At 38.4% G+C, this 26984-nt stretch overlaps 10 protein-coding genes and 3 pseudogenes across 13 annotated transcripts; 9 read left to right on the forward strand and 4 right to left on the reverse strand.

The window, feature by feature from the left end:
- Positions 1-187: 187 nt before the first annotated feature.
- Positions 188-907, forward strand: F22E5.9 (uncharacterized protein). The gene is made up of 3 exons (NM_061913.2): positions 188-303; positions 359-635; positions 692-907. The coding sequence occupies exons 1-3, from the start codon at positions 202-204 to the stop codon at positions 790-792; spliced, it is 480 nt and encodes a 159-aa protein (NP_494314.1). The 5' UTR covers positions 188-201; the 3' UTR covers positions 793-907.
- A 930-nt stretch (positions 908-1837) lies between these two features.
- F22E5.8 (BTB domain-containing protein) lies at positions 1838-3208 on the forward strand. The gene is made up of 4 exons (NM_001377726.4): positions 1838-1991; positions 2040-2309; positions 2774-2885; positions 2937-3208. The coding sequence occupies exons 1-4, from the start codon at positions 1881-1883 to the stop codon at positions 3140-3142; spliced, it is 699 nt and encodes a 232-aa protein (NP_001364741.1). The 5' UTR covers positions 1838-1880; the 3' UTR covers positions 3143-3208.
- Positions 3082-3697, forward strand: F22E5.23 (uncharacterized protein). The gene is made up of 3 exons (NM_001393021.1): positions 3082-3315; positions 3362-3482; positions 3534-3697. The coding sequence occupies exons 1-3, from the start codon at positions 3298-3300 to the stop codon at positions 3692-3694; spliced, it is 300 nt and encodes a 99-aa protein (NP_001379012.1). The 5' UTR covers positions 3082-3297; the 3' UTR covers positions 3695-3697.
- Positions 3698-3876: 179 nt separating this feature from the next.
- Positions 3877-4806, forward strand: F22E5.7 (TransThyretin-Related family domain). Its single transcript, NM_061915.3, has 4 exons — positions 3877-4044; positions 4306-4408; positions 4457-4563; positions 4618-4806. The coding sequence occupies exons 1-4, from the start codon at positions 3890-3892 to the stop codon at positions 4682-4684; spliced, it is 432 nt and encodes a 143-aa protein (NP_494316.2). The 5' UTR covers positions 3877-3889; the 3' UTR covers positions 4685-4806.
- Positions 4807-5484: 678 nt separating this feature from the next.
- Positions 5485-6398, reverse strand: F22E5.11 (BTB domain-containing protein; the record flags this gene model as incomplete). The annotated part of the gene is made up of 4 exons (NM_001377728.1): positions 5485-5672; positions 5811-5949; positions 5997-6230; positions 6282-6398. The coding sequence occupies 4 exons, from the start codon at positions 6396-6398 to the stop codon at positions 5485-5487; spliced, it is 678 nt and encodes a 225-aa protein (NP_001364742.1).
- A 502-nt stretch (positions 6399-6900) lies between these two features.
- On the reverse strand, positions 6901-8656 carry F22E5.12 (BTB domain-containing protein). Its single transcript, NM_061917.2, has 4 exons — positions 8521-8656; positions 8251-8478; positions 8133-8196; positions 6901-7472 (listed from the first exon to the last, which is right to left on the reverse strand). Exons 1-4 carry the CDS (start codon positions 8641-8643, stop codon positions 7144-7146), a joined length of 744 nt encoding a protein of 247 aa, NP_494318.2. The 5' UTR covers positions 8644-8656; the 3' UTR covers positions 6901-7143.
- A 600-nt stretch (positions 8657-9256) lies between these two features.
- Positions 9257-10791, reverse strand: F22E5.13 (WGS project CBMG000000000 data, contig CS5907-). The gene is made up of 4 exons (NM_061918.10): positions 10657-10791; positions 10440-10602; positions 10255-10390; positions 9257-10012 (listed from the first exon to the last, which is right to left on the reverse strand). The coding sequence occupies exons 3-4, from the start codon at positions 10274-10276 to the stop codon at positions 9738-9740; spliced, it is 297 nt and encodes a 98-aa protein (NP_494319.2). The 5' UTR covers positions 10277-10390; positions 10440-10602; positions 10657-10791; the 3' UTR covers positions 9257-9737.
- Positions 10792-11634: 843 nt separating this feature from the next.
- On the forward strand, positions 11635-12613 carry F22E5.6 (BTB domain-containing protein). The gene is made up of 4 exons (NM_061919.3): positions 11635-11789; positions 11841-12095; positions 12144-12258; positions 12328-12613. The coding sequence occupies exons 1-4, from the start codon at positions 11670-11672 to the stop codon at positions 12513-12515; spliced, it is 678 nt and encodes a 225-aa protein (NP_494320.2). The 5' UTR covers positions 11635-11669; the 3' UTR covers positions 12516-12613.
- A 2027-nt stretch (positions 12614-14640) lies between these two features.
- On the reverse strand, positions 14641-16264 carry sri-49 (annotated as a pseudogene). Its single transcript is given in 7 exon segments — positions 14641-14781; positions 14848-14948; positions 14994-15297; positions 15302-15307; positions 15666-15884; positions 15937-16065; positions 16112-16264. Coding segments are annotated over 7 exon segments (1053 nt in total).
- An 874-nt stretch (positions 16265-17138) lies between these two features.
- Positions 17139-18275, forward strand: sri-52 (annotated as a pseudogene). The gene is made up of 5 exons: positions 17139-17216; positions 17265-17483; positions 17707-18019; positions 18075-18174; positions 18221-18275. Coding segments are annotated over exons 1-5 (765 nt in total).
- A 430-nt stretch (positions 18276-18705) lies between these two features.
- On the forward strand, positions 18706-20121 carry sri-47 (Serpentine Receptor, class T; the record flags this gene model as incomplete). Its single annotated transcript, NM_061922.3, has 6 exons — positions 18706-18858; positions 18907-19035; positions 19218-19436; positions 19485-19797; positions 19854-19953; positions 19995-20121. The coding sequence occupies 6 exons, from the start codon at positions 18706-18708 to the stop codon at positions 20056-20058; spliced, it is 978 nt and encodes a 325-aa protein (NP_494323.2). The 3' UTR covers positions 20059-20121.
- A 590-nt stretch (positions 20122-20711) lies between these two features.
- Positions 20712-20974, forward strand: F22E5.19 (annotated as a pseudogene). Its single transcript has 2 exons — positions 20712-20864; positions 20912-20974. Coding segments are annotated over exons 1-2 (216 nt in total).
- Positions 20975-21463: 489 nt separating this feature from the next.
- Positions 21464-26486, forward strand: gcy-21 (Receptor-type guanylate cyclase gcy-21). Its single transcript, NM_001377729.2, has 17 exons — positions 21464-21623; positions 21669-21806; positions 21854-22038; positions 22083-22188; positions 22232-22333; positions 22378-22566; positions 23179-23357; positions 23401-23888; positions 23947-24088; positions 24131-24914; positions 24956-25142; positions 25185-25325; positions 25376-25499; positions 25554-25736; positions 25784-25876; positions 25921-25987; positions 26186-26486. The coding sequence occupies exons 1-17, from the start codon at positions 21470-21472 to the stop codon at positions 26413-26415; spliced, it is 3492 nt and encodes a 1163-aa protein (NP_001364740.1). The 5' UTR covers positions 21464-21469; the 3' UTR covers positions 26416-26486.
- The last annotated feature ends 498 nt before the right edge of the window (positions 26487-26984 follow it).

Here is a 26984-nt window from a genome sequence, read left to right on the forward strand (position 1 = left end):
AAAACCAACGAAAAAAACTGATATTTATTTGAAATTTAAAGCTTCCCGCGGTTTTTATTGTATGATGTGCGGTGGAGCGCGTTTGCTTATTTTTGCTTATTTTCATTTATTTAAGGTTTATTTTCTCCATTTTTTTTTTCACTTTTCTTGCGATTTTTCTTCTTTTTTCTTTATTAATAATTTAAAATTTCAGACCACAAAATGTCAGCGAAAATTATGTGGAAAAAGTGCTACGACTCAATAAAAACAGTGGCAAAAACAGTTCCGAGCGCAGAAGATTCGATGAAAGGCGTGAAAAATGCGGTATTTATTTGGTTTTCACTTAAAAGTTTTGTAAATATTTAAAAATTAATTTCAGGCTTCCAAAATGCGCGCCGGTGTCGATGAAATTGTGGAAAAACGAAAATTATACGCGGAATCTGAGACTGCAAAACTCAAAAAATCACTGAAAGATCTATCGAAGGAAAATTCCGATTTAAAAATGCAAAACCTGAATCTTTCCGCCGAAAATTCAGATTTAAAATCCAGAGGATGGCTGAGCATATTTAAATCGCCAAAAACCGAGCCAGAATCCCGAAAATCGTCGAAAAAATGGGCTCTGGCGAAGAAGATGCCACAAATTTTCACAATTTTTGGTAAATATTAATTTTTTATCGATTTTTATATTTAAAAAAACCCTCAACATTTCCAGCAACCGCCACCTACCTTGCCAAAACCGTCAGAAAAGTCGTCTTCATCACTCCTTTCATCGCCATCGCCGCAATCTACACGAAATTCAAGAAATTTTTCTAGATAATTTATATAATCTATAATGAACGTGTCAAAAATTTGTAATAAATTACGAGTAACTCCTTTTTTTGCATTAAAAATGCAACAGAAATTGGTTTAATAAATAATTTCATTTTTCACCGGATTCTGTGTATTTTACTTCTTGGAAGGACTCAAGTGCGCCCTAATGAACTGCTATATTACGTAAACTCGAAATTCTGAGAATGCGTACTGCACAACATATTTGACGCGCAAAATATCTCGCAGCGAAAACTACAGTAATTCTTTGAATAACTACTGTAGCGCTTATGTCGATTTACGAACTCAATTTTCTAAATGAATTAAAATCAATATTTTACCGGTAAAATATTGAAAAAAAAAAAACAAAAAAAAAAATGTAAAGAAAAAATCGAGCCCGTAAATCGACACAATCGCTACAGTAGTCATTTAGAGAATTACTGTAATTTTCGCTACGAGATATTTTGCGCGTCAAATATGTTGTGCAGTACTCATTCTCAGATTTTAGTGTTCTTGTAATAAAAAAATATTTTCCTAGGCTTAGGGGTTTAGGCTTAGGTTTAGGCTTAAGCTTAGGCTTAGGATTAGTTTTAGATTTAGGCTTAGGTTTAGGCTTAGGCTTTCGTGTAGGATTAGGCTTAGGCTTAGACTTATGTTTTGGCATAAGTTTGGGCTTAGGCGCAGGATTAGGACTAGCCTTAGATCTAGGTTTAGGCCTAGGCTTAGGCTTAGGCTTTGGCTCAGGCTTGGCGTCAGTGGGAGAGCGGGAGCTCCCCCACTGACGCTATTTAGGGTTAGGATTACAGCGTTTTTTTTCATTTTTCAAAGGGTTCCCGTTGGCCGATCAAAGCGAAATTTAACACAGAGACGTATAGGCCACTAAGAAGCTTCCGTGTAAAATTTCAAATTAATTCCATCAAAACTCGCCGAGTTATGGAGCTTAAGGTGTTTTCAAAATGACCCTCAACTATTTTTTAAAATTTGAAAGTTTGGCGTTTTGTCAGTTTTCTCCCTAAGCTCACGATAATCTTATAACTGATAACAAACTGTTACTCCATTTTTTCTCTCTTTCTCTTCTCGAAAACTCTTCGAAAATGAGTGAAACTGTACAACTGGACGTTGGTGGAACTATATTCAAAACTTCAAAATCTACATTAACAAAGTTCAATGGATTTTTAAAAATTATGCTGGAGAGTGACATTGGGGTTTGATTTTCCTGATTTTTTTTTCCCGTTGAACTTTCAAATTTTCAGCTAAAAATCGACGAATCTGGGAGTATTTTTATTGATCGTTCCCCGAAACATTTTGACTTGATACTGAACTTCATGCGAGATGGTGACGTGGTTCTACCCAGTTGTGAACTCACAGTGAAGGAGCTGCTAGCAGAAGCTCAATTCTATTTGCTCGATGAACTAATTGAGTTGTGTAGTTTAAAGATTGAGCCTGTTCAAGCTCCAAAGATAAAACTTCGGTTTATTGAAAATGATTCACAGCTGCTTCAAATTCTTGCTGCTCAACAGAAGGTGAGTTTCGATAAAATAATGTAGTTTTCAAATTCATAGGACAAGCTCAGTTGGTAGTGGTGGCCGCTAGAAAGCTCGAGGTTGCGGGTTCAAGCCCGGCTTCACCCCCTTAGTTCACTCAACCTCTATTTGGAAGTGGAGCAATCCACGACTAGACTATAGGCCACAGTCCCAGGCTAGGTGGCTTAAATTATATCCCAACGGGGGCACCACCAGGCAGTGTACCTGATTCCACCTAAATGATACCTTGGAAATGGCTTAAATTAAAGCCCAGTGGAAGCTGTACTCCCAGGCCTATAGTGAAGAGCGTTCGTCAATTATAAAATATTTGATCAGTTTCGATGTTCAGTTCTGGAAATTCGATGTTCAGTTCTGGAAATAGTTCTGGAAATTAGTTTCTGGAAATTAAAAATGTTCAGTTCTGGAAATTACGTAAGCCGTCTCTAATTTCAACATTTTTACAGCCAATGCTCATAATTGAATACTGTATGGTCGGGAATGATATGTCGATTCCTTATAATTTTAATCTTTACGAGTTCATAGAAAAGCAGTCACACCAGTTTGATATTTATTTTCGTAAGTTGCACAGTTTTGCACTGATTGAAGTTAAAAAATAGAGTAATTAAGAGCGATTGAGTGAAGACGAATCTTCTCACAAATGGAAAGCTAGGATAAAGTGGAAACCTACTGAGAATGGGTATTATAGTCAATTTCCCTACAATCTTCGAATTAATCGAGGTGGACGGATAATACGGGATGCAGTTTTTTTGGAACGATTGGAAAAAATGATCGGGGAGTTTGATGAGTTTTTGAAGAAGCAGAGGAATAGATGATTAACTCCTTTTGTGGGTTTTTGGCGATATTTCTAATTCAGAAGTTAAAAAAAATTGTATTTTAGTAAGCTTGTTTTCAATTTTTAAACACAAAACATATAGATAATTTCAAAGTCTCAGTGATAACAGAAATTCCTATTTTTATTTTTTTCATCATGGCTGTCCAGCAAAAAGTGAGTTAGAATGTACTTATTGCTTTTCCTTTTTAAAGTTTTTCAGCCATTGCTCATTATTGGATATGTGCATGATACCGATAGACTGCATAGTATGTCCCTTCCAAAAAATTTCAATGTGCGTGCCTTCATTGATACGCATTCCAATCAGTTCGAGATTTATTTCAGTGAGCACATTTAGTAAATGTTTTTTTGTTGAAATGTTTGATTATTTAAAGAGGAACATAAAAATCATAAGTTTTGGACTGCAACGATAATGACGGAACATAATGGGCATCAACAAAATTTTGAGCTTCCGCCGCCAATATTTGACTGGGGACAAACTTCATCTTTTTTGCTCGGGTTGGAAAAGATGATCGAACAGTATAACAGCCGTTAGAAAAACAATTAAAATTGTTGCTTTTCTTTCATTTTTGTTTCTTGAATAAAAAATGCACATTTCAGTCCTACTTTTATCATTCCATTTTCAGTTTTTTCAATAAAAATGTTATCAGTATGCTACTAATCGACAAGCTTCTTTAAAAAGGCCCCTTTGCTTGCACTTTCCCATTTGTGCCCTGAAAAAAAAATCGTTATGCAGTCAATTAGCAGCAAACTTCTGCTCCTACTTCTTCTAACTTTTTTATTGACTTTCTCAAACTCCACAAAGTTCACAGCACTTGTGAATTTGAGATGTCGGAGCCATGCGGTTTGGTATAGCCATGCCTCGATGTGGGAGAAGGATTCTCTGTAAGTTCAGTTATTTTTACCATTTCAGAGAGCATTTCAGAGAATTTACAACATTTTTGCACCTATACCGCCCTAATTTTGGGAAAATTCAAAATTTGAAGGTGCGGTGCGGTGCCGTCGCGTCGCGGTTTAGTTTGACCAAAAGATTCACTATACAATTTTCTTAGATTTGGCTCCAATTTTTGTATACTCCCTGTAATTTTTAATTTTCTGCAGTGCGTTGCGGTCGCGTCGCGGTCAACTCAATTTATAATTTTTTAGGACCCCAGACGACCTTCTAGCATACGAAGGATCCACGCGGAACGAAAAGGAAACTCGAATATACAATCTCACGAGCGAGGACATTTGGGATGAGTTCCAAAGTGTGAGTCGAGATATCGGAGCAAAAATGCCTCACTGAAACTTTTTCCAGAATGCCTTCGAAATACGAGTCCACGTCTCGCATAACTGCAGCAAAAATGGGGTTCTACAAATCCGGAAATTGAAACGAATTCCCAAGTTTTTGTTGCTAGATGTGAAGTGAGTTTGAAAGAAATTTCCGCCAACTTCCTGATAAAAACGTTTATTTTGCAGAGAAGAAATTATATATTTCGACATAGATGTCACCAACAATGGGGAAATTGTTCATCATTATCGATAATTTTTGTTCTAATCAAATTTCCAATTTAATTCCAACTCCCCTACGATTTGTAGCTCAATGAGCAGACCTTGTGATTCACACTTTTCGTTGTTTTAATTGTTCATAACTTTACTGCAATTTAAACTTTTTACTCAAACATCTAGTAGCAAGAAGCCGACACATTACGGGTCAAGCTATTCGCAGCTGACAGCTCACGGGCCACAATTATGAACAACCGACACTTTTCTTGTCAAAACTGGCTGCCAACGCTTGAAGTTTTTGAAAAACAACAAAATATACTGTATACTTTATTTTTCCATCCTCTATGAGCTCAAAGGGAGGCACATTTATGCAAAATGGGCTCGCCGCGCGGCAAAAAAAATCGGCCGCGCGGCGAGACCACTTTGCATAAAAGTGCCTCCCTTTGAGCTCATAGAGGGTGAGAATAAAATACATGGTACAAAAAATTTGGAAACAGTTTGGATAATAGAAATTGGGGGGGTCATAGGATAAGGAAGATCAGATTATCAGAATACAAAAAAGGAATGAGTAAAGTGAAATGTATGTATGCTAGTGAAATGAGAAGGATTCTGGTTTTTTGTCGGTCTTCCAAATGTTCCAAATTTTGTCTTTTTTGAATTTTTTGATTTTTTTGTTGTTTTTGGAATTTTTTATTTTTTTTGTTAATTTTGTATTTTTTGGTTTTTTTAGTTTTTGAAATGTTTTGTTTTTTTTTTTGGTTTTTGAAATTTTGATTAAAAATCCTTTTAAGAAATATAGGCACAAAGGGAGGCAGTAGGAATTATTTCAGGCTGGTTGTGTCAAGGAAAATTAAAATGTGAAAAACGTCCCAAGTAGTCTTGAAAGATGCGAAGCTGTCCAACCAATTGAAGGAGTCGGATGATGTTGCCAGCAGTTGAAGATATCGGGTCAATGTTTCCTTCCACAAAGCGAAGTACATCTTCCACCGCCTCGAGAAACTCTCGGCATTTCGAAATCAAGTTGAACGCTGTAAAAATGAAATTTGCGCCTGCCTATATGCCTGTCTCCTACATAACGAACACTTTTCTACGTTACTACGGTTGCATTGTTTTAAAATTTTGGCTGTGAAACGTAATTTCGTGCGGTGTCAGTACAAATCACTCACTAGTATTAACTATGTTCATTATCTTTTCGCGTATCCAGCTTTTTTGAATCTCGTTGTTGTCAGGCTGTTCAGGGATCAGAGGTGACTCTGTGCTGTCTGATGAGCTTGTTACAGGATCTCCAATAGTTGGTGGTGTTGCCTGAAATAAGTTTATACTATGAATTGTAGCGTCCACAAACCACCCACAGTTTTCTCGATTTTAGACGGAAGTACAGGAATTGGCTCTCTACCCAATCTTGCAATCGCCTCTTGACATTTTTCACTCAACCCTGACAACTTATAGAGGATCGCTTCATGGAGAAGTTCTTTGAGGCTCTCCATAGATTCGGGAAGAATCACGTCTCCATCTCGCAAAAAGTTGAGAATGGTCTCAAAGTGTTTGTAAGGACGATCGATGAAAATTCGAGCCGTAGGCAAACTCTAAACTCGATTGTAATTTAATTAATTTGGTGTAACGCTGAAAATCCTCACCTCTCCTTGAATTTCAGGCAGTTCTTTCAGATTTCCTTCGAATTTTTGCAAGGTAGTCTTTAAAGTAGCAAAGGGCTTGCCACCCACATTCAAATTGACAATTTTTTCTTCGAACATACTTTTTAAAGCAAACTCAAGTTTAAGGTGATCTGAAAAATTTGAATGTAGATATACAATTGAGCAAATTCTGTGTAAAATTGAAGCAGCTTTGAAACAAAATAGTAGATGTGAAAATTATCGACTTAAACATCAGAATGGGGAGATATTATAATATGAGGAATGAGGCGGCCCAATCTTTGCAAAAAAGTGTCTGAGTCTCTTCTAAAAATGATAAACTCAGTTGGGAACACGTCGACATAAACAAAAAACTATTGAGCTTTGTTTGTAGATTGAACCTTGTCGCATAGCAACCAAATCTGAAGTTCCGGGAGAGTTTTGGTAGTCCGTAAGAGTTTTGGTGATGGCGTAGACTCAAAGAAAAAACAAAGGCCTTTTGACAGATTCAATACAGTACTCTTACCGTATCCTGCTAGCTCAGTAAACAGACCTACTCATCGAGTTGGCTTGGCTTCGGCTGCGATTTTCATTTCTTATAGTTAGACTGTGATGTAATTAGTTAAAAACATTTATTTAACAAAGATTTGTAAGAAGAAAAGTTCAAACTGATCTGGGAAATAAAAATGATAAAAGTGACGTTTTTGTACCATGGTGCTCTTTTTCCCGTAAGAAAAACATATTAGCAAGGAAAAAAACAAGGAAAATTTTTAACATAGATAATGCTAAAATAAATTGAACCTGTAACAAGAACAGAGGTTGGGGGAAAGAGTTATGAGAAACAATTGGGGAGTGGGAATGGTACGAATTATAGAATTATAGGGGGTGTGAAATTGTTGGAGGTTTGTGAGGAATTGTAAAATTTAACATTGTAAGGCAGATTACAAATTAACATCAAGGAATCTGAATGTTTCCCAAAAATACAAGAGTTAGTGAATAAAATGTGTAAGGTGAATACAACTAATACTATGAACAAAATTAAAAAAATTAATTTAAGGAGTAAAATCATAATTACAATTGACATGATAAACTTTTGATGATCGAATTCAGGTGGCTCTTGCGAGTCGAAGAGTAACTTCAAATTGACCAGTGAAGAGCGGATATTGTCTTTGATTTTTTGTGCAACACCAGACAAGGCTGAAAATTGGCATTTTGCATGGTTTTTCATAACAGTTTAGTGTCACAGTTTTGCACAAATTGGACCAGAAAAAAGAGCTTAAAGGTGGAGTAGCGCCAGTGGGGAAACTGTTAAAAACCACTCCTTTGGTCCCAATATGATCAAATATCACGATAAAACTTTTCAAAAAAATTATTAAATGTTTTTATTTACTGTCATAAAGTGGCAATTACTCAGTTTTTGCCACTCATAATTTTGGAAGTCGACCAAAAAAAAATTTTGTTTCGACATTTTTTATGTTTTAATTTTGTTTAAATTATTTGTATTGCAACATTGTGCCGGTCGAAACATGCGACATTTCTTTAAATTCCCTCAAAAGCTCGTATTTTTCAAAATTTTGGCGGTTTGCCAAAACTTTGGCCGGAAATTATGAAAAATCTAAAATTTTTTGAAGTGTTTTATTATGATATTCGGTTGTTTTGGATCATTATAAGTGCATTTAGACAAAATCCCCACTGGCGCTACTCCACCTTTAAGAAGAATTCAACTTCATACCTACATACGTTTAACGAAAATCATGAGAGAATTTCAATTTTAGAAAGCAAAACTTTTTTTCAGTATTTCAGTCAGATTTACGCTTCTGTACATAACGGAGCATTTAAATAATAATAATAACTAACTTCCAACTTCCACCACGTTGTTGGGAATAGTATTGTTGTTGTTTCTCGCGACGACCGAAGGCTCCTGAACAATACATTTAGATCAGCAGTGGTTAGGTCGCGCATGTTTATAACTTACAGGGATAATTTCATAAAACGGTTCGGATTCTATTCCTATATCCAATCTTGAAATTTCTCGTTTACAATCATCACATAATTCTGTCAGCTCATAATATTCGGCTTCACCCAGCAACATCTTCAGGTCTTTCAGAGTTTCTGGGAGATCTGCACGGCCTTTTCTCATAAAGTTCAAAACGATATCAAAATATGTCGGAGAGCGGTCGACGAAAATCGGATCAACCAAACTCTGAATTTGTCAATGTCAAATGTGTCAATAGCACTTACATACAGATCCAGGAGTCTGCAGAAATTTCTTAAAGTATCCATCAAATTTCATGAGAGTAGACTTATGGGTGTCAAACCTTTTGCCACCAATATTTAGCCTGATCACTTTGTCAAAAAATAAACTCATGCTTACAGGAGTCTGAAAATTTCAAATACATGAATTTTGCGCAAGTCATAAATGAATTCAAAACAGTTAAAAATATTCGAACAAAATTTTTGGCAGATGTGAACGCAGTCGACCTGTGTCAATATCGACTTGGATAGAGATTATAAAACAGGTGTGAGAGAGGAGGCCGTGAAACATTTTCGAAAAAGTGTCTGAGTCTCTCTAGTAGAAAGGATAAACTCAGTTAGGGACACGTCGACATATGCTGAAAGAGCTTTGTTTTCAGACTGAGCCCTGTCGCCTAGCAACCATATCCGGAATAGGAATCAGTAAGAGTGTTGAGTGTTGAAAAGTTGAATGGATGCAGAGAAAAATTGAAAGCCCCATAATGCGGCTTGAGACAGTTCTAGACCGTATTCTTACCGTCCCTTGTCAGTTTTGTGAACAGTTAGGGGCTTTGAAAGATTTGCCAATGTAAGGTGGTCCTCGATCGATGTCGGCTGCTCATTATTTTAAAACTTTTCAAAAGTTTTGTATACGATTGATTGTTGCTATTACAGTCTGGAACATTTTGTCATTTCTTAAACTTTTTTGTACAATTTTGCCTTCTTTGAACTGCTCACGAGATTGTATTGATCTCAATTCAAATATAATATTTTATTTGACACAAATATTTCAAAATGAAAAAAAAGAGCGGATAATACTTATAGAAATCTACTAGCAGCCGACACATCGCGGATCATATATACTAGTAGGAGATTACGAAAAAATTATGTTTTCCAGCCGCTGACAAGTCGGTCGAATTTCAAATTTTCAGATCATTTTTTGAGCTGCCATAACATTTTTTTTGAGAAGTTTTCAAGGCGTTTCATTTTGAAATTTGACGTTTTCAGACAATAAAAAAAAGCAATAAAAAATTTGACAACACTACCTTTAAGGCAAACACATATAACTTGAACTTTCAAATGAGTAGAAATCGTTGTAGGAAGAGGGGCAGTGAAAAAGATATTTTCCAATAGGAATGAGTAAAGCAGGGGAAAAGGTTGATTGGGGTGAGATTAGGGAAGAAATGGAGAAATAGAGGTTTCAATTTTTAAAAGAAGTTTGTATTATATTCAAACAGGAACGAAGACTCTGGACACCCACGTCCATAATTTACGCAATTCGGCAAACGATGAAGCTGCCACGCCACAAAGTCTTTTAGAATCAGTCAAAAACGATAGGGTCCCTCTGATGCCTCGGTGTGCAAATTGAAGTGTCTCGCCTGCTGTTTTAGGGTCCCAATTCGAGATTGTTTCCCAGGCTGCAGCTAGGATTTCGGAGAACACCTCTTTTACATAAATACCGTAACTTGTGACGGTGGCATCTTTTGGGCGTGTAGGGAAGCTTTCTGAAATTTAAATCATTAAAAAAAAAGGATTATAGGACGATCCGTTCTTCAAGTGCTATGCATTGCGGGCTCCCGCTGGGCTATAATTTCAGCCACGTCCTAGTCAGGAATTGCTCCACTTTCCAATAAAGGCTGGGTCAGCCTAGGGAGTAAGGTTGGGCTTGAACTCGTGACCTCCAGATTGCTAGCGGTCACCACTATCGACTGAGCTATCTGCCCCTAAGAAAGTTTAAAAAACTTACCGATTTTGAGTTCCAACATCATTTTCTCGCTATTTTTGATAACGTTTTGGTTAGCATTGTACTCCGGCAGTATTGGTAGGTCATTCTCGTTGTTTGGAGTCTTTATTTCAGACTCCACGACGGCTGGAGCAACATTCTGAATTATATTTTTTAATTATTGTTATACTTTTTAGCAAAAAACTGACATTTGAAATAGATCTACTGTTGCAAATAATGTCTGGCAACGGATCCCATCTCTCACTTGGCCTGCCTGAGCCTACATCCAATCTTGCAATTGCTTGCTCACAATCTCTCACTAATTTCACCAATCCGTAAAATCTGGCTTCCCGGAGCAACTGATGTCGGGTTCTGAAAGTTTTATTTAATTTATAAAACTTTAAACTTCTAGCTTAAAACATCTACCATTTCCTGAATTTCAGGCAAATTCTTGAAGTATCCATCGAACTTTGTTAGAGTCGCTTTAGAAGTGACAAATTCCTTGCCACCTACATTGAGCCGGAGCATTTACTTTCAGAAACAATAACAGTTTGAGTTTATCTGGAATTTGTTAGATAACTTTAGGTAGATTTGAAATTTTTGGTAGATCGGTTTCATCAAATTTATCAATGTCATAAATAAACTTTGTAGCTATAAATTTTAAAATAGCTTTTTTTACACTTTATTCAAGGAAACACTGAGAAATAGCTGCGAAAACAAAAAAAAACATTTGAGGGGAGAACCTAGACGCAGGAGAGAAAGAACGTAGAATCTACTAGAAAAAGTGTCTGCGTCTCTTCAAAAAACAAATTTAAACTTAGCAAGATGACCACCACAGCAAAAATGAAAAAGAGGAACGCGGAGGGACAGGGACAGGGTTCAGTGAGAAAAAAATTAGAAATTTTGGAAAAATGAGATAATTTTTAAACTTTTTGCAGTATTCCAAAGTTTTTCGGAAAATTGAGACAAAAATTTTAATCAAACTTCCCATGAAAATGACAGAAAATTTTAAAATTGAAATTAAATGAAATTTCTTTATTTTCTGGATTTTTAGGAGTTTCTGGAAATTTCTTAGCATAAGCATAAGCCTAACTACAAACTAAAAACTTCAAACTACCAACTGAATACAATTAATTACCTCATGATTTTGTTCCCAGCAGCCGTAACATGTTAAAAACTCTATGGGTCCTGTGAGATGTCGGCCGCTCTAACTCTGCACATTGCAGAGATTTTCAGACAGTGTGTGACCAATTTTAGGCTGAAAATCTGCCGACTGTACTCTTTTTGGAAATGTTTTGTTTCGAAATTTTTTACTCACTCTCACTATAACTCCAACTCACCTGGTTGCGAAATTCAGCGCTTTTCAACGTAATCTAAAATGAAAAATATTCATTCCATCACTCCTCCAACTCCCCATTTTTGTTTGAAATTCTCTGAAAATGAGCTTCACCGACGAGAAAATCCGGCTCAACATTGGTGGGACCATATTTGAAACGTCAAAGTCTACGCTGACAAAATTCGACGGATTTTTCAAAACTCTACTTGAAACTGATATTCCAGTAAGTTTATTTGATATTGAATTTTTTGTTCAAAAAAAATTTAACTTTCAGATCCAAAAAGACGACTCAAATTGCATTTTCATAGACCGATCTCCGAGACATTTTGAAAAAATTTTGAATTATTTGAGAGATGGTGCAGACGTGGATTTACTTCCAGAATCTGAAAAAGAAGTTCGAGAAATTTTGAAAGAAGCTCAATTCTATCTATTGGAGGGTTTAATGGAGCTCTGCAAGCGGTCAAGTTGTAAAATTCGAACTTTTGAATCTTATCACCATTTGCTGAAATTGATAGCGGAAGCTGGAAAGGTAAGTGATAGGGAAGTATTTGTAGTTTATAGTTTCCAATTATTTCAGCCGGTTCTAGTGATGTTCTACCTGGTCAAAGACAATCGAATAGTTCACGTTCCCAACAATTTCGAATTTCTGGATTTTTTGGAAAAACACCAAGGAAAATTAGACATTTATTTCAGTGAGTTTGGACAAAAAAGTTTGCTGAAAAAATTATACATTTTTAAATGTTGAAAAATTACGTATTCAGAAGAATCCCCATACGAAACAACACACCAAAATCCATCACAATTTTTACCACCTGGCCGTGAGGAAGCTGCTCCGTCATGGACCTACTGCTTCTATAATACTCCAAAATTACCGTTCAGATTTACAATTTCGTTTGTGGAAAAGCTGGAGGAGGATATCGAATTTGTGTTGGGGAACTTGAATAAATGATGATATGAAAATTACAATCTAAATATAATACAAACTACAGAAATTGTTCTGAATTCTGATTTTTAAAAAGTTCAGTTTCTCTTATACTGAATAGGTTTTTTCTAGAAATGTTCAGTATTTTTTTTGGTGTTCAGTTGAAAACGGCAATTTCAAATGTTCTATATCTCAAATAAAACATTTATTCAACAATAACTAAAAATCTTTGTGTTCAAGATAATAGTCTTGTGATTTAGGTTGAGACACCTTTTTACAGCCCTGTGACGTTTCAAATCAAACTACTGCCAACAAATAGCCATCGGGTTTCAATTATAGGTTTATTGAAAATATTTTCAAAAAGTTAATTAATTACAAGTATTAAATCAAAGTAATAAAATAAGTGAACAAAATTGAAACATTTAGAGCATTTGCATCTTCATCGTGAGCTCTACGAGTTGTCTGTCGATAACTGCAACAAGCAAGTTTTGCTCCACAATCTGCAGGCTCTTTTCCGCCAGAGCCACTTGTTGCTTCATTAATACAGTGAGCCCTTCGAAGCCTCTTCCTGTGTTGGCTCTGACTTCATTGACAAGGTTTAAGTTCACGAGATTGAGCTCTGCAATTGCGATGTGCTCCAGTTTTTTCCAGATTTTGATTTTGTGGTCAAGCACCTCCAATTGAGCCGATGCTGAGATGGTTCCAAAGTTGCCGTTGAGGAAGATGAGCTCCACAGCTGACAGGTTCTGTGCCTTTCGCTCCGCAAATTTGGATTTTTGGAGCAGTTGCTCTTCGAGAGCTGGTGGGATGGAGCTTGAGAAGGCCCCAAGGTTGAAGCCAGAAACAGTTGGAAAACAGGCAGAAAAGGACATTTTGAGGATTTTAGGATTCTAAAATATAACAAATTACAGAAAATCAAATATTTTCAAAAAAAGAAAAGAGACCAAAAAAGCAACTGGAAACAAAAATATGAATGAATGAGCACACGACTAGTACATCTGACATTGCAGCACCAGACTGGCCCCTTCCCTTTACCGGTCTTGAGAAGATCTACCAAGTTTGGCAGACCGTCTGCAGGTAAGTAGGCGGAGCTGCAATACAGCAATGCTGGGTATATTGACAGGTATATGTATGTTCATAATGTTTTTTCTTTTCTGGCTGGTGCTAATTCTAATACTCATTTCTGCTCATTTAGTACTCATTTCTGCTCATTTTTATCTTTTTCTATATTTTGATTTGTTTAGTCGTTAATTTTTTTTAAACTTTTCGTATTTCAGAATCCCAACCTATTCAAAATGTCGTTCTTTTCCTGCTTCCCTGGGTTTTCTTCTGAAAACTCCACTAGCTCCAGCTCCAGCCCACCAGCCCTCGAAGAACAACTGCTCCAAAAGTCGAAGACCTCGGAGCGAAAGTCACAAAACATTTCTGTCGCGGAGCTCAACTTTCTCAACGGTCGCTTTAGAACCATCCCAGCAGCTGCTCAATTGGAGGTGTTGGATCAAAAAATCAATATCTGGAAGAAGCTGGAGAACATTGCAATTGCAGAGCTAAATCTTACGAGCTTAAACCTTGTCCATGAGGTGAGAGCCAACTCAGGAAAAGGCTTCGAAGGTGTTACTGGAATTATGAAGCAGCAAGTGGCTCTGGCGGAAAAGAGCCTGCAGAACGTGGAGCAAAACTTGCTCGTAGCAGTTATGAACAGGAATCTGGTGGAGATCACGATCAAGATGCAAAATTTTTAACTGTTTTAAGTTCTTTTATTTTAATTTAATATTTGTAATCACCTTTAATTTTTAATAAATGAATTACTGAAATAACGATGAAAAAAGTTTTGACCGCGTCGCGACCGCAACGCATGACTCAAGATTTGGAAAGTTCTGAAGTCTTTAGAAATAAAAATAATATACAGTCGACACCTTTATATCCGTAACGCTTTATTTGATGATTTAATGTTTTGAATTCGAAAAATATGTATTTCTCAGAATTTGATGAGCAACCTATATTGTATTTATTGAGACAGCTACAGTAGAAACGTTTGGTTTTTTTCGCGGGAGCAAGCTGAAATTCTATCATTACACAAACTATCAAATGAACTACAACACAGGGGTAGGCGGCAAACGATTTTTCCGGCAGACGGGCAAACTGCCAGAACTTAAAATATTCGGCAAATCGGCAAACCGGCAATTTTCCGGAATTGAAAATTTCCAGAAAATCGCCAAACCGGCAAACTGGCGCAACCTAAAATTTTCGGAAAATCGGTAAACCGGCATATTTCCGGAATTGAAAATTTTTGGCTAATTCGGCAAACCGGCAAATTTACCATAACGGCAGTTGCCGCCCACCCCTGTTATAACCTTTACCCAAAAATAAATCTCCGATAGGGAGGTGTAGTCAGCACAAAAACTATCGAATGAATAGAACCACGCAGTGAAAACACCATACATATTATTTCACATATTACTGCAAAAGCGAATAAAAAACCTAAAGCCTTTTTTTGAAACTTACGTTGATCGTATCCGAGCTCGAGTAGGCCGAAAACCATTAAAGCGCAGGCCGGAACCACAATTACAGAAGAGCCTAACGACTGAGCAATAAGTGTCGTTAAAACTGACCTGTGACGTTTGTAATTTTGATTGGAAACTTTGAGTTGGACCTCTTTGAGCATTTGCAACATGTCACAAGTTGCAAAATTGCATATGAGAAAATATAAGACAATTCCGAATGTCCCGACAATTGAAGAAAATATAAACCAGAAGCTCCACTTGTAAATTGCAAAGTTTTTTAGCTTTGAGAATTCGAATATGTATTGGGGGGTATGTCTGAAAAAAATAGAAATTTAAAACATCCGGCAAACGGCAAATTGGCAATTTGCCTCAAATTAAAATGTCCGGCAAATCGGCACTTTGTCAAAATTTAAAATTTCCGGCAAATCGACAAACTGGCAAATTGCCGGCATTTAAAATGTTAGGTGAATCGGCAAACCGGGAAATTGCCGGAAATTAAAATGTCCGGCAAACGGCAAATTGGCAAATCGCCGAAAACTAATATTTCCATCAAACTGGCAAACCCCCATGCTGCCGGAATTGAGAATTTCCGGCAAATCGGCCAATCCGCAATTTGCCGATTTGCTAAACGACAAACCCCTAAAAATGGCCGACCCAGGCCCAAAATACATACAAGTAAAACAAACGCCATTGACACTTCTCTCTTCATTCCGGCCAAGTATATCAGAATATAAGTGAAAATAGGCCAGATAGACATACAAATCCGAAAAATGTTCAGCTTCATCTCAGGAATTTGGTGTCGTCTCGTAATCTCGGCAATTGCTTGATGCTTCTTGAGAAAACAAAACTCGAGACTCACAAATTGACATCCCACTGATGTTATCAATACCGCCTTTAACCCAGAAACTCACTAATTATCACATGTTTTTTTCACACGCACTTACAATAAGAACGTGACTCCAAATTTCAAGTTCGTCAGCTGCAAACCCAACACTAAAAAATGCCCAGATTGGGAACAATGGGACGGGTTGCATCAGAATTGTGACGTGAAAATCCGAGATTGTATTTATAATCTGATAATGATTAAGAATAAGTTTTTGAACAAAAAAAAGTTCCCACCTGAAACGCGAGCATGAAATATTTGAAGCTTCCCAGCTTTTCGCTCTTGAAAATTATTAAAAGTATAGTTGCGATATTGATCAATAATGAAATGAGTCCAACCGCATTGTAGTAGTTGATTAACCACGTCGGAGTGTTAAAATCGATATTCATAAGGAACAGGAAAAATGAAAGCTTTATGAGACACGACTGAGGAATTGTTAGACATGCTAATTCACCTGCTGAGCCTGGCAACTTTTTGTAGGGGGATTGGAGTATTCACAAGAAAAAAAAACAGGAAACTCTAATTTTGGCGGGAAGTTCGAAATAATTTTTTTTGGTTGATAACTCAAATCAGGGGTTTGTGGCAATTGCCGTTCAGCAATTTTTTTGTCCACAAATTCGGCAAATCGGCAAATTGCCGGTTTGCCGATTTGCCCGAAATTTTCAATGCCGCCACTTTGCTGGTTACCCGATTTGCTGGGGGTTTTTATTTTCGGCATATTGCCGGTTTGCCGATTTGTCAAAAATGTAAATTCCGGCAATTTGCCGTTTTTCCGGAAAACTCGGCAAATCGACATTTCGCCGGTTTGCCGATTTGTCTGAAATTTCAATTCCGACAATTTGCCGGTTTGCCGCAAAATTTTTTTGCCATTATTCCGTTTCAAAAGTTTTGGCGAGAATATCGAACTCTGCTTTTCCCAAATTTTTATTTTTATACAGGGCATTCAAAACTGGAACCTAGCATTTTACTTTGAAAAACATTTTTCAAAATTTTTCAAAATAAATTCGTTTCTTGGAAAATGTACTTGCCGTAATACCAAGAATATTTTATTAAACTTCACAATAAAATATTCTTGTCTCTGTTTATTCTGAGAATTCGTTTACCAAACAATTCATAAATCCTTTTACAATTATATTATTATTTTTTTTGGACAGGAAACATATCAAAAACCAGTGAATTTGATTCTCTGAGGACCCCCGAAAATTGTCGGCTGCTAATTCAGCGCAGTTCTAAACCAGCGCAGTTTTTCAGCGCAGTTCTAAACCTCTTATGCCGATTTGGGCGGTGAATTGTGCTGGATTTGCTGCAACATATTTGAATATTTGGTCAAATTATTTATTTGTAAGAAACATAGGTTCTTGCCTACTATTAAAAAAATTTCCGTAACAGGCCCTTCTCCCAGCACTAGTCGCCGTGCAATTTGTCAGCTTGGGCCTGGCTTTTTTAAAGAAACACCAGTCCATCGCAAGTATAGCCCGGAAGCATATGATTAATGAGCTGGGCCATGATATATTCCGGGCTTGTGTGACGATTTGGCCAATTTTTACTTTTTCGCTTTTCTGCCCGGTGGCAGTGGATAAGGATGAGCAGATGGATTATGTGAGAGAGGTTCGTGATCTACTTAGGCAAAAAATAGCCTGCCTGCCGTTGGCCTGCACGAGCCTACAGCCAGTAAGACATACATGTAAGCAGTAAGGCAAGAAGGCAGGTAGCCATGAACGTAGGCAGGCTCGTAGACAGTTAATCAGACACGTAGACAAATGCCGGTATATAGGCAATTCGGAACAAATGAAGGTATGCATAGGCAGGCACATAATCCCCCAAATTTCAGCACTACCCGGAATACACTTCAGAATTCTCCCAGCTCAAAAATTTCGTGATCTACCGAAGAAACATCTGGATGACAATTTCCGCGATTCTCTTCATCTGGGCGTTCATTGTATTCGGTTCCATTACGTTTTACACCACATTTGACATGTTTCAAATGCTAAATGGAGTACAGAAAAAAATCTCAATAAGAAATTATAACCGTGAAAAAGCTGTAGTACGAAGTTTGGTGGCCCAGCTGATTGCCTCCTCAATAATCGCAGTCCCTGGTTTGGCAGGCGGACTATGTGCGTTTTGGGCGACTGGTGATTTGAAAAGTTGGTTTTCCCGTTGTGGCGCAGCCGACACTTTACAGGACGTTTAAATTTCCAGCTGTCATCGAAGTTATTGGTGTGATCTTCCTACTACGTGGCACACTCCATTCAGTTATTCTAGTAGCAACTACATCACCATATAAGAAATATATTTTGAGGTTTGTTAGATATACGATTTTTCGAAATGAAAAATGTATGTTTCAGGAAAATTCCGCAGAGGATGCCGCCCACCTCTCTAATGATAGTGTCTATCACTTGAGTTGATAATTAGTGAATTTAAAAATAAATCTTGTCAAAAGTAGCAGGGACATCTAACCGTTTTAAGCAACACTGAACCCGCGAGTTGTCGGCTGCTATTTATCGAGATAGAGTAGCCGACATCAATCCTGGACCGCGTCCAGAATCATCGCATACGCCGGCAGGCGTGTCAAGCACCAGAGGGTTAAGCACCACAACCCGGGAAATGTCGCCTGCATTTTCTCTTCCGAGCAGCCGCCACCAATGCGGGACCGCGTCATTGAAGGCGTGAGACTGAAAGTTTTTCTGATCTTGAGAACATCGACTAATAATGTTGTCGTAGACATTTACGCTTCAGAAAACACGTGTGCTCATTAGATGCTAGAACATTTATTATGGCAGAGGTCTAGAATGTTTTTCTGATTCACAATATTCAATTTTTTTTTCAAAAAATGTCTCTAGATTTTGTCTCTCCAAACTGGCTTATTCTATATTTTAATATCGTCGCTTTTATCTCATTTTTCCTGAATTTCACCACCATTCTATTGATTATTTTCAAAAGCTATAAGTTCAACAATTTCCGGTTTTTTGTTCTAGTTTTCCAGGTAAGTGTTAGATGCGAAATGACAAATTTCAGACATTACAAACTTTAGGTAACATGTACTATAACGGACTTGCATTTAAACTTTATTATGCAACCCGCGCCCCTAATGCCAGTTTGGGCATGTCGATTTGAGGGTTTTGGAGTAAAAATTTTGAACATTTGGCCCAATTATTTAATGGTAAGACACTTCTCAATCACCTTTAACAAAACTGAGAAAAGCAGCCGACACCTGCTGGGTGGCCCCATTTAGTGTCAAAAAACAGCCGATAGGTTCCGACAGGTTCTGTGCTGCGCCAGAATGTAAACGCTTTTTGAGCCAGCCAGAAAAAGTATCCAGCTATAAATTAAAAAATTTTTCAGGCCTTCATGTTTTCCCTAGTTGGATTTCAATTTAATAGCATCGGTTTCTGCTTCCTGAAAAAACATCAAATTATTAAAAACACTTTACGAAGGAATTTGATACCAAATTGGGGCTATATTGCTTTTATTATTTCAACATTGCCTCTCATTGTTTTGATATTTATCTCGGTTTCACAAATTGGACTGTCAAAGGAAAAATCGCTAGAGTTTGCCAAAATAGTTAATTTGAATTGAAAATTTCAGTGCAAAATTGATGTAGTTTTTCAGAACTACCCTGAATACGCTGTTCAATTCTCTAAAATCTCGAACCTCATGTTCTTCGATTCAAATCTCTGGTTGACGGGTGTTCTGTTCATATCTGGTTTTGGCGGATGTTTATTGGGAGCCATAGTTACCATGACAACGCTTGACATGTTCAAGATGCTCGGCGAGCTGCGACGAAAAGTCTCGTTTAAAAACTTTGCACGTCATCGGGCAGTGGTGAGGAGTCTTCTGGCCCAATGTGCAGCTACTGCGATCCTTTTGCTTCCAGGAGCCGCGATTTTTGCGATTTTTCTGTATCCCGATGAAAAGTCACGAGGTTCGGACTAAAATCTTAAAAAAAAACCAACATTTAATAAAAGTTTTTAACTTCAGAAATCAGTCAAATCATAGTATGCATTTATGCACTCCGATCGTCTGCAAGTTCTGTAATTCTAGTGATAACTACGCCACCTTACCGGGCATATATCATAAGGTAGGAAAAGAATTGGAATAAACCACACCAAATTATTTCAGAAAATTCGCAAGTAAACTGGGAGTGAAAGCATCTCCGGCGATGGGCTCGACGAGCATTATGTGATGTTGTTATGCCTTTGAATAAATTTGTTCCCATTTTAAATGCAAAATTAATAGTTAAAAATTGTTGGAAATGTTTAAAAAAATTTTCAGTTATATTCGGTATGGTGTACGTGGTGTAAGAGAGAAAAAAATTCCCACATTTTTTTGTAGATCAAACCGTAATGGGACATCCTGACACCACATGCATATCGGGACTGGATTCTATCATTTGGGTCAAAAAAACCCACAGACGATACTCCACCGTTAGGTACCTTGCGCGAAACCGGTGAAACATCGGCTGCTAATCACACATCATATGGGAAATGACAAATTAAAATGCAACGATACAAAATACTGTGTTTAGCAGCCGACATGTCGCTGGTTCCAGCTGGGAGGGAGAGCGCAGAGAAGCATGCACTTTAGCTGTCTGCGCCCTATCTAAAACTACAAATTACTCTGTTAGCTTTGCAGTTAGGCATACCAAAAGTACATTTTTTTAGAATCATCAAGAAAAACTGATCCGGATATGATATTTCTGCAAATATTTCTAGCCTAAACTTTTTCTTTTCACCTGTTTTGGATCACCTTTTTTCAGGAGGCGGAGTAGATTTTCCAGATTTTTGCCTTTTTTTGTTACTTGCAAACTTATGTAAATATTTTTGTGTTTCTCTAAAATTGCCTATCGACTTTTCCATTTCTTCCTGGCTAAGAATCTACTGCTATATTGTGGCCATAGCTTCATTTCCTTTAAACTTTGGGACTATTATGCTTATAATTTATAAGAATGATAAAATCGATAATTTTAAGTATTTCATGCTTTGGTTTCAGGTTACTTTGAATCTTTAATTTTCAATTTAATCAAGGTCAAATTTCAGATAACCAACTCAATTACCGACTTATATATGGCAATTTTCGTCCAACCAATGTCTCTTATTTGAATATTTGGTCAAATTATTTGTTTGTAAGAATTAAAGTTTATAACCTACCATTTAAGAAATTCCCATTACAGTCTCTTCTCCCAGCACTAGTCGCCGTGCAATTTGTCAGCATTTAATTCCGCGAAAGATGCCACCTACCTCTTTAATAATAGTTTCTCTCACTTGACATGTTTCTTATTAATTTTCCAATAAAATTAACTATTCCAGCAAAAAATGAGTTTTGGGTACTGCATGGGTACTCTATGGGTGCAGGGTTACTGTATTTATGCAATATAAGGGTACACCGTACAAAAATAAAATTCAAATTTTCATTTTCGAGTTCTCAATATACATTTCATTTCCGGTGATGGTGGGTGTTGACGCATCAATTTTCTAATTTCCGGTTCCAAGCTCAACCTAAAGTCATGCCTAATTCCGCACTAATCCTTTGTAATTTCCGGTTATCCGGGAAAAAACCATTGTTCTAAATAAATTTCATTTTCATATTATTCTGCTATGCTTTCAGCTGTACTCCTTTTGTTATTTTTTATCCAAAATGTGCAAAATTTTGATAAAATTGAGCTGGAAGATATTACTGTTTACTTTCCTCTCAAAGTGGACTACTTGGCTCCGTTTGGATGTGCAACTGGGACTAAATGTGATGATGAAGGTGGGTTAAGCTGTAGGTTAGGTAGGCCCAAGCAACCTGTTTCAGGCGCTGCCTACATCCCATCAGCTATGGAAATTGCCATCAACCGTCTGAACGCCGATAAGGATCTTGAAGTCTTCCATGACCTCGATGTTAACTATGTGGACACATCAAAGACAGCGGGTCCTCGAGCAGCAAGAACAGGTACCCGGTTGCCGAGTTGCCGAATTTTCAAAACTTCCAATTTTCAGCGGCCTTGAACAATGGAACGATTGCCGCATTGGGTTTAATGCGTGACTGCTATATTCAGAGCACAATTTTGAATATCAACTCGAAAATCGCAGTTTCAGATGTTTGTGAAATGGACTTATCTAGTGTGAAAGGGTTCGATCAAACCTCTGTGCTCATGAATTCTCAGACTAATTCGCTAGCAAAGGTAAGCCTAATCTTCAGGCGCTTCTCTCATAGTTCGAGTTTCAGTCAGTTATGTATTTCTTGGACAAGTATCAATGGAAGAAAGTGGCCCTAGTATCCCCGTCTACAGTTTTGACGGCTTTTGCTACAAGAGTGCGCTCGGACTTGTTAGGTAAACATAAGCTGCATTTTAGCTTTGAAATTTTAATTTTAAGATGCCCTGACAGCGAATAAAATAGATATCCTGGTGGATTCTAGGCTGGACCCAATGAGTGATATCACTGATAAAGTTAAGGAAGACGCAGAGAAAGCCAGAAGTAAGTTCTCCTGGAAGGATATCAAGCCCTAGGCTTTCTTTCAGTATTCATAATCTGCGATTGGTCCTCGAACGCAAACCTTCTCCGGAACTACCTATTCAAACTCGGCGAGATGAACAAAATGCAGTCTGGAGAGTACTTTGTCCTTGGATACATCTCCTATGACACCAACTATCAGTGGCTGGAGGCTTCAAGTGGGGACCAGAGGCTCGTGCATTTGGGTGCCAGTGATAGTAAGTCAGGGGTCGTAGGCGTCCAGCAAAACATTCAACAACTTACACTTTGGTAAAGCCTGGAGTTTGGACGTAGGGGCTACCGTAGTTTGGCCAACTTCGGGGTTTCGAGCAATGTTTACACAAGATCCTGCAAAAGTTTGGACAAGGTTCGCGCGCTCCTTATATGCATATGCTATAAACGGAAGATAATGGTACCTCATTATCTGTTTATGATTGTTAAACTAGTGTTTGAATACATGTATTTATTGATTAAATAGGCCGGATGGAGAGAGGAGATAGGTCACCTCTCACTCGCCAGCTGATGTATAGAATGCCTATATTGAAGGGGTAGAAGACTAAGAGGGCAGGCCAGATGAGTGACCTCTATTACACAAAGACAGATGGGAAATGCGATAGCAATAATAGAGAGAACTGAACTATACGTTCACAATGCACATATACACCTTATATAAATATTGTATATAGGTATAGGTATAGGCATACTATAGGTATAGGTAAAACTCAAGCGAACATACACGAGCCAAGAAGTACACTTCCAAGTACGAATAATTCTTAGGTGTTAGCTGCTTTGGCTCCTACAAATAAGACTACAAACTACAAAAATTACAGTTAATGACTACAACCTGACGGAAAATGACCTTCACGAGGTGTACAAGAACGTGGTAATTCTATCCGATGGACCACCGCCGGCGGAGCCGAACTCCACTTGGGAGGATATCAAAAGTCAGGTCTTGATGAAGAAGCCCGCAAAAATGTGCCCGCCGTATTGCAATACTACAGTTTCGGAGGCGAGTTTTGGATTTTTTAGTCTTAAATTTATGGCTTTTCCAGAAAATAACCCCACGCTGGGACCGCATAAAACTCCTATTCGACAGCATCCAATATCTCGCGGACGCAACAAATGATGCTCTGAACATCGGTGCCAACATCTACCAATCGGATATATTCTACGAATACCTTATCAGTCGCAAGATCGATAGTGTCACAGGTGTCACAGAGTTCATCGATGGATATGGAGCAATCGTTGGCTCAATACAGATCTACTATCATTTCTCAAGCTCCTCTCACAACTCGTACTCTCTCTTCCCGTGTGCACGGCTTGCCCAGTCAAGCCTTCTGAATACAGTTTGGTCGCTTACGGATTACAGCGAGGGGTTGTCAATTGATTTTGTGAATAAGTCGGCTCCAAAGGATACACCGGTTTGTGGGTTCTATGGGGAGAATTGTGGACCACCGGCGAACAATACATTTATCATTGTGATATCTGTCGGGGTGGCTGTTCTGATTGGTTTGGCGATTGCTGCCGCTTTCCTGTACAAGTGAGTGGGCTCCGGGAGCTAAAAAAAGAAAAAAAAAGAAATTTGGAACAATTTTCAGACGCTACCGTTACGAACGAAGGCTTCATTCCTTGTTCTTCATGATCGATCGGAATCAGATCATACTTAAGAAGCACACCAACTTGATGAGCCAGCAGAGTCTGCGGAGTATGGCTAGCATTCATGGAAGTGTGGTGGCAGCGGTAAGTTCAAAAATTCGGGATCCTTAAAACTATTTTTTCAAGTCCCAAACCCTCCGAGACTCTCACTTCTTCATCGAAGACTACAACAATGCATCCTCAATCAACGCCTCATCCATCTTCAACACCGGATCCACAGCCCGAGCAGGCCCATTCGGCCCAATACCCGGATTTGGAGGTGTCACTGGAGCTTCCGAAGATGAGAAGTGGCATCAAATCCCTGATTTCGGCGTTGGTCTCTATGAGGGAAGAACCGTTGCACTGAAGAGAATCTATAGAAGTGACGTGGAGTTCACGAGGAGTATCCGACTGGAGATTGCGAAGCTTCAAGAGTCGGTGAACTCGAATGTCATAGAATTTGTGGGAATGGTTGTGCAATCGCCGGATGTATTTGTGGTTTATGAGCTTGCTCAGAGAGGATCCTTGAAAGATATTCTGGATAATGATGATATGCCGTTGGATGATGTGTTCAGAAGTCAGATGACAAAGGATATAATCGCCGGCCTTGAGTACCTCCACTCCTCCCCAATTGGCTGCCATGGCCGTCTGAAATCCACCAATTGCCTTATCGATGCTCGCTGGATGGTTCGTCTATCAAGTTTCGGGCTCCGTGAGCTGCGCGGAGAGGAAACCTGGCAGCAGGAAGATGACGTTCAGGAGGGCAAGGATCAGCTGTGGACATCGCCGGAGTTGTTGAGATGGAGCACAGGGTTGAGCCAATGCGGAGTTCTACTGGTGCAAAAGTCGGATGTCTATAGTTTGGCGATTGTGTTATACGAGCTGTTCGGACGGTTGGGACCATGGGGAGATGAGCCGATGGAGCCGAGGGGTAAGATCTTTGAGCGCAGGGTAGAACATGAACTTTTCCAGAAATTGTGTCCCTGGTGAAACGGGAAGCCTTGGCCGGCAAGAAACCATTCCGCCCGGATATGGCTGTGCTCAAGGAGTCTCCTCGTATTGTCCAGGAGACTGTTGTCGCCGCGTGGACTGAGGATCCTCTCAACCGCCCGTCCTTGCATCAAATCAAACGGAAGTTGAAACCTTTGACTATAGGGCTGTAAGTTCTGACTGGCTTATCCTTTGATCCAATTTTATCCAGAAAGCGAACGATCATGGACAATATGGTGTCAATGATCGAGAAGTACACGGACAAGTTGGAGAAGGACATTGCCGAACGTAATGAGGAGCTGGAAGGCGAGAAGGCAAAGAGTGAAGCTTTGTTGAAGATGATGCTTCCGGAGTGAGCACGATTTTCCCAATTCAAAACGTTTGTTTTTTTTTTAATTTCAGGGTAGTAGCTGACAGTTTGAAGCTAGGATCCAACGTCTCTGCGGAGAGCTTCGAGAACTGCACCGTTTTCTTTTCGGATTGCCCTGGATTCGTTGAAATGTCAGCCACAAGTAAACCTATAGATGTACGTTGGGATAATCTGAAATGTCTTCTTCAAAAAACTCCGAAAAATTCTTAGATTGTCCAATTCTTGAACGATTTGTACACGGTCTTCGATCGAATCATTGATCAATTTGACGTCTACAAAGTGGAGACAATTGCAGACGCTTATATGGTCGCCTCGGGATTGCCTGTACCAAATGGAAACCATCACGCTGGGGAGATCGCATCTCTTGGACTTGCTTTGCTGAAAGCTGTTGAGGTTTTTGGAATAAGTCTAGTTGAAAAATCCTTCAAAACTATCTTTAGAGTTTTAAAATTCGTCACTTACCAAATGAGAAGGTTCGACTAAGAATTGGTATGAACTCGGGACCTTGTGTAGCAGGGGTTGTTGGATTGAAGGTGGGTCTTAGAATTTTCAGAAAACTTTGAACTTTGAGTTTCAGATGCCGCGATATTGCTTGTTCGGGGACACAGTGAACACGGCAAGTCGCATGGAGAGTAATGGAATTCGTAAGTTTTTTTGGGTGGCAGAACCTGTGAGTTGTCAGCTGCTTTATACTTGAATGCGAAAGAAATTTTGTGAGGTGCTAAATGTGAACTTCATCCTAAGAATCGTGACTGACGCAGCCTCTAAGGTGTCGGCTCCTTTTCGTTGAACTGTCTCCTGCATCATTTTTAGGGTCAGCTGCTACTCATCATGCTTTTCAGCTCTCCGCATCAACTGCTCCGGCACCGCCAAAGAAATTCTCGACCAGCTCGGTGGCTATGAGATCGAAGAACGCGGAATTGTGGAGATGAAGGGAAAAGGCAAACAGATGACGTATTTTGTGAGAGGCGAGAATTCGGATATGAGAAGAGAGCGGATTATCAGAGAACGTGTCAAGTTCGCAAGCTTGAAGAAGGCTCAGATCCAAGAGAAGACTTATGAATTCTCGTGAATTTGGAGTTCTGTTGTTGGACAATTTATTTGCTTTTTTTAAAGATTGAATAAATTGTTCATTGTTAAATCATTTCTAAAATTGTTGATAAGATATTTGCAAATGCGTAGACATCCAATTTCTAATCATAATGGTGTGATAAATGATGCCTCCAAATACAAGCAGGGTCGTTAATAATGATAAGTAGCATCCAATTAAAATGTCTGGACAAACTATTATTTAAATAAACTGAGGATAAAACATGTCTACAAATTATTATGTATTTGATATTATTTTTCTATCTAGTGGTCACAGTAAAAACCTGTATGAGGACTATTCCACCGCAAGAAGTTTACATTTCCAGCACATTGCCGTATGAAGATTCTGAAGAAGAAGCTTCAACAGTTTATGATACGGTAACCTATTAATTAATTTAGGGCTTAAGCCTTCCTACTTTTTTCAGACTGTTCCGGTTACCGCGTCTACCAGGGAGCACTCAACTCTACAGTAACCTAGGAACCTAGTTGGACGAGACTTTTGCCAGTCCGTTGTGGAAATTAAAACCTTGTGAATTTTTCTCAACCCATATA

Source organism: Caenorhabditis elegans, chromosome II (assembly GCF_000002985.6).
Source record: "Caenorhabditis elegans chromosome II".
NCBI lineage: Eukaryota > Metazoa > Nematoda > Chromadorea > Rhabditida > Rhabditidae > Caenorhabditis > Caenorhabditis elegans.